Genomic DNA, 5,243 nt, shown 5'->3' with positions numbered 1-5,243 from the left:
AGGCTCGATTTCACTTATTATAATTGGGTGGTTTATTTTTTTGCAGACCATCTCGGTTTCGGCATAAAACTGATCCCTTTGAGGGGCGTGGAGACAAGAATTTTTATGTAGTTGGGTTGGTTAATTATGTTGAAGGTTTTCCTAATTGGGTTGTTTATTATTTGCAGAGCTGCACGGTTTCTGCATAAAACTGATCCTCATGAAAGAACTTGTCCTAGTCCTTGAAGGGGATCAATTTTATGCAGAAACCAAGAAGCTCTGCAAAAAGATTAAGAGTGATAGTCTACAAATAGTCTACATATGATATCAAATATGTAAAGCATGACAAATCATAAGGCTGGAAACAGTTCAATGCACAAGCCTCCCTTTAGGTGATTCGAACTTGCTAGCAACCAAACTGCTCTTTCTAGACCTGCCCGCTAAATAATTCAGCCTAGCATTTGTTAAACATACAGTTTTGAAATGAGGAAAAAAAAAGGAAAAAAAAAATAATGCAGACAAGAAACAGAATTCAATTATTATTAATCTCGGGGGCTGCTGTCAACAAAAAAAATTTGAAAAGGCGTCAAAGAAATCGATATTCCATATATAAGAAATGGGAACCAGAGACCTGCAAAGAATGAAAAGACAAGTATCAGATTTGATGACATCTTCATATGTTTATTGGTATTCTGTCAGCAAATGTGCAACAACAACAACAACAATAACAACAAAACCTTTATCTTACTAAGTGGGGTTGGCTGCATGAATCCTTTTTCTCCATTGTGTCCTATTTAGTGTCATGATAAAAAACCAATTTAAAAACAATTTAAAATAATTAATAATGATAATTTAAAATCAATTTAAACAAAAATTCAAAAATAGTTTAAAAAAATTTCAAAATAATTAAAAATTGATTTCAAACAATTTAAAATAATTTTAAAATAATCTAAAATAAATTTAAAACCTTTTTTAAAGAAAATAATAATAATAATAATTTTAAAAATATATATAATTTTAAAACCTAAGTACAATAATTCTAAAACCTTTTAAAAATAATTTGAAATCTTTAAACAACTTAAAATAATCTAAAACAACAACAAAACCTTTATCCCAATAAGTGGGTCTGCTACATGAATCATTTTTCTCCATTGTGTCCTATTTAGTGTCATATTTTCATTTAATTATAATAAATTAAGATCATTTTTTAAACAATATGCTCATGTCTTCCTGGATCTACCTTTGCCTTTCTTAACATAAGTCGAATCTAAAACATCTACTCTTCTAATCGGTTCATTAGATGGTCGACGTTTAATGTGACCAAACCATCTAAGACGACTCTCTAATTTTATCCGTCACAGGAGCAACACCGACCCTATCACGGGTATATTCATTTCGCATTTTGTCTCTAATTGTAAAGCCACTCATCCACCTAAGCATTCTCATCTCGGCAAAACTTTACTTAGTTTTATGCCTCTCCTTTAAAGGCCAACATTCAATGCCATAGAGCATTGCAGGTCTCACCACCATTTTATAACTTTTCCTTTTTTCCTTTCAGTCTAAGCGGTACTCTTCTATCACACCATAGGCCCGAAGCATTCCTCCACATCAACCAGCCAACTTCAGTTCTATTAATAACATCCCCAATTGTGCAAATGAATTAAATAGTTCATCAAAGCAAAGCATTCCTCCACATCAACCAACCAACTTGAATTCTACTAATAACATCCCCAATTGTGCAAATGAGTTAAATAGTTCATCAAAGCATACAAGCTGCAGTCAGAAACTGGGTTATCGAAACATTAATCATTAGCAAAATCTTCATCAAAATTAATCAACAAAATTACTTGAAGCTGTCTCCCAAGTCCTTGAAGGGGATCAGTTTCATGCAGAAACCGAGAAGCTCTGCAAAATGATTCAGAATAATATTGTCTAGATGTGATACCAAATATGCTAACCATGACAAATCATAAGGCTGGTAGCAGTTCAATGCACAATGTTTCCAAAACAACCTCACCAGATCTAATAGAGAACTATGATTTAAAGGCTTTTGATGCAGCTCAACCTGTAGCCTGCATAATACAGCGGGAAAAAAATTCCCCTGAGATAAGGTAAATATTTGTTAAACACTAATCATACCAATATTACCTGACCCAGTTGACATCCTTGATGGGCGACTGAAGGAACCTGCCCTGATACCAAAGATACTGTAGGAGACTTTGGTTCCATTTCACATTTAAGCTTTGCTTCTCTTTTCCACCTCTTTAAGTAATAACGCTCCGGTAACTCCTTTATGTTTCTGACATCAAGTACTTTTATAACATGGCCGCAATGAATCCCGATGAACTCAAACTTCTTGCAACTGCAAGCAACCGATAAATCAGTCGAGTCTAAACGAACATAATATTCCTTTGGATTCTCACCCACTGTAATCCTGTATTCTGTAATTGTTCCATACTCTGCAGAATTATATAACATACAATCCATGAATACATCGAACTCTTTCCTGAACATTTCAAATACTGCCGGTGTATACATGCTGGCTGCTTGTCTCAACATCTTTGAAGGAGGTATTCTTGGAAAGGATTGGCTTGCATGGAAATCAGCCTGAAGTTCTGCATAACGACACTCAGATACCACCTTTTCATAGTTTCTGAAGAAGAAAAGGAGATCATGCTGTGGAGTTAGATACTTTTTTAGCTCGCTACTGAAGCTTTCGCTTTGAAGTGTGCTATTTATATCAGCACAAAATGTATGCCGACCATATGGCAAAGCCCAACTCTCTCTGCACTCAAATAATTTCGAAATCCACTCATTGCTTCTAAGATCATACTTTTCCAGAAGTGATCTCCATCCTAGCAAAAACTGATCCTCATCTTCAGAGTTGTAGATGCATCTGCTAAAATCCTTTGCAAATGTTTTAGAACTTTGGAAAACATGGTTAAGATGTTTCATGGAACTGTGATAAATTTGCCAGACACAAAGCCGATGCATTGTTTCTGGCCACACCATAGTCAATGCACCACCTATTGCAACCGATTCATCTGTCAAAATAGTCTTTGGCAGTTTCCCACGCATTGCAATCCCAAAAGTATTAAATAACCATTTAAAAGATTCTACTGAGTCATCATAGAGAAATGCTGCCCCAAAGAGAGTAATTTGCTTATGATGATTCACACCAACAAAGGATACGAATGGTCTACAGTGTACATTAAATTTATATGTGGTGTCCAAACAAACTACATCACCAAAGTAGCTGAAATCCTCTAGTGACTTTGAATCAGCCCAGAAAATGTTTGTAAGCTTGTCATCATCATCGAGTTGAATGGCATAGAAAAATGCAGTATTCTGCAGTTGCATACTTTGGAGATACATCAGAAGAGCCTCTGCATCACCAGACTGCATGGACTTCATTCTTTTTGAGCGGAGACAAGCTTTATAATCTGATGGTAGGAGATAAATATCTTGTCTAGTGCCAGTGGACTCACCAGAAGATCTTAGAGCAGCTACTGCATCATCTGATAAATCTGCATCAGCGGATTGAAACTCAGATGTGATTCTCTGTGATCTCAACAAGTGTTTTGATGAAGGAGGAGCAAGTTGATGGTTGTGTTCTGCTATGAATTTGGTAATACGATACCATCCACTTGGCATAAGTTTAATTTTCATACGTGCAAGGCAACCAATTCTTGTTTCTGGTCGTGGACGCTTTGCTTCATTTCCTGCTTTCCTCTCCTGGCGAAAACCTTCCCTGGAGCACACCAATGTCCTTGATCTTGTAGTTTTATCAGAAACTCTCTTGTCCAACCAGCCTTTCCTCACGCTAAAACCTGCCATTCCAGCATAGTTGTTGTAGAACTCGTATGCCCTGTTCTCATTTTCAAACTCCATACCAAGTTTTGGCACCATTTCTGCACCAAAAGTACCTTCCCCAGAAGCATCAAGGTAGGTCACTTTTTTTAGCGTCTTCTGTATCATCACTCTAAAGAATGAGTTGCAATACAAAAAGGAAGCTAAAACTGCATGGCTGCCCATAAAAGCACTAAGAAATGAAGATAGTCAACTCAAAGAAGTCAAAACGTAACAGCAACCGTATATATTTTTCTAGAAACATGCCAAATAAGTATTACAAATCCAATTTTCTAGGTGAAAATTACAACTATAGTGGGTATTTAACATCAACAAAGAAAATAACATAAATAAAAAACGAGCACAGCATTAAAGTATTTCCCTCAGTTACCTTTCTCCATGCAAGACCACATGCATTGCATAGAGTCCTCGGCCCCTCTGGGCCGCGACGCATATGTGGTGTGGACTTAGCACCAACTCCACAATGAATGCACCTAAACATATAAAATAGGTTGATTAAACTTCCATCTTCAGAATGGCTTAAAATAGAATAAACTTTACAATCTAAAACTTCAAAGTGCAAAAAAAAACTTGGTAAAATCTTGATAGTAAAAGAACGCCCCATAAGCGTGCTACTCAATAGAAGGGTAAATATGTTCAAGAATGACCCAAAAAAAGTGAGCACAATATGTCAAGTATATTCATGGTTTAGGAATTTGAAGCTTCATTAAACAGAATAAGAAGTTGAATGTAGAAGTTACAACTTCCATTTGCAAACCCATCAAGCAAAAATTTCATACCATTATTCTAAGAAACCCTGTATGTTGGAACATTAACCTATTTCCGTGCATGCCCTTCACCATCATATATCAGCTATGAGAGCTACGATTGGGGAGAATGTTTACTTGTAGTGAAAAATGATTCAAGAAAAGATCAATAATCACAGACAAGAATTTTGATGAAACCTGACAAATTGAACGGGATAGTTGGCATACAGGCATGGAAGGCTTGTGCTACCTATTTGTATCAGACCATCATCAAAGGAGGCAAAATATATACAACAACAACAAGCTTTTATCCCACTAAGTAGGGTCGGCTACATGAATCATTTTTCATTCAATTGGCTGTCACATATGGTGCTTGAAAAGGACACTTACTGATACCAATTTTGAGCACTGAGAAGCTAATTAATCAAGCAAAATTGTTAGTAATAGACCGCATGCTTGCCCAGATTCTCTGCTCTAAATTTAGCTTGATAAGCTGTCAATGAAAGCATCATGCTTGCCACAGCTCTCTGACCTACTCTCTGACCTATAATCTATCTTGATAAACTATTTGCGGGAAGCAAAAAGATCTAATAGGAAACGCCTAGTTCAAGTTTTTTTTTCCAGTTATTTTTAGGAAAAAGGCAATCA

At 36.1% G+C, this 5,243-nt stretch overlaps 1 protein-coding gene across 6 annotated transcripts; it reads right to left on the bottom strand.

Moving 5' to 3' along the window:
• Positions 1-385: 385 nt before the first annotated feature.
• On the bottom strand, positions 386-4,319 carry LOC110032893 (protein FAR1-RELATED SEQUENCE 5-like). Of its 6 annotated transcripts, none has more exons than XR_002294896.1 (5): positions 4,220-4,319; positions 2,128-3,948; positions 1,997-2,051; positions 1,827-1,884; positions 620-769 (listed from the first exon to the last, which is right to left on the bottom strand). XR_002294896.1 is itself a non-coding variant. In XM_020736674.1 (3 exons), exons 1-3 carry the CDS (start codon positions 4,280-4,282, stop codon positions 2,040-2,042), a joined length of 1,896 nt encoding a protein of 631 aa, XP_020592333.1. In that variant the 5' UTR covers positions 4,283-4,319; the 3' UTR covers positions 1,569-2,039. The 6 variants fall into 6 exon arrangements, 1 of the variants encoding a protein (XP_020592333.1); XR_002294897.1 differs by lacking the exon at positions 620-769 and adding an exon at positions 1,122-1,137; XR_002294894.1 differs by lacking the exon at positions 620-769 and adding an exon at positions 386-610 and having other exon boundaries at positions 1,827-2,051.
• Positions 4,320-5,243: the final 924 nt, after the last annotated feature.

This window comes from Phalaenopsis equestris, unplaced genomic scaffold (genome assembly GCF_001263595.1).
Source record: "Phalaenopsis equestris unplaced genomic scaffold, ASM126359v1 Scaffold001051, whole genome shotgun sequence".
Taxonomy (NCBI): Eukaryota; Viridiplantae; Streptophyta; class Magnoliopsida; order Asparagales; family Orchidaceae; genus Phalaenopsis; species Phalaenopsis equestris.
The sequence above is the reverse complement of the archived record's forward strand: the minus strand, read 5'-3'. Positions and strand labels throughout refer to the sequence as shown.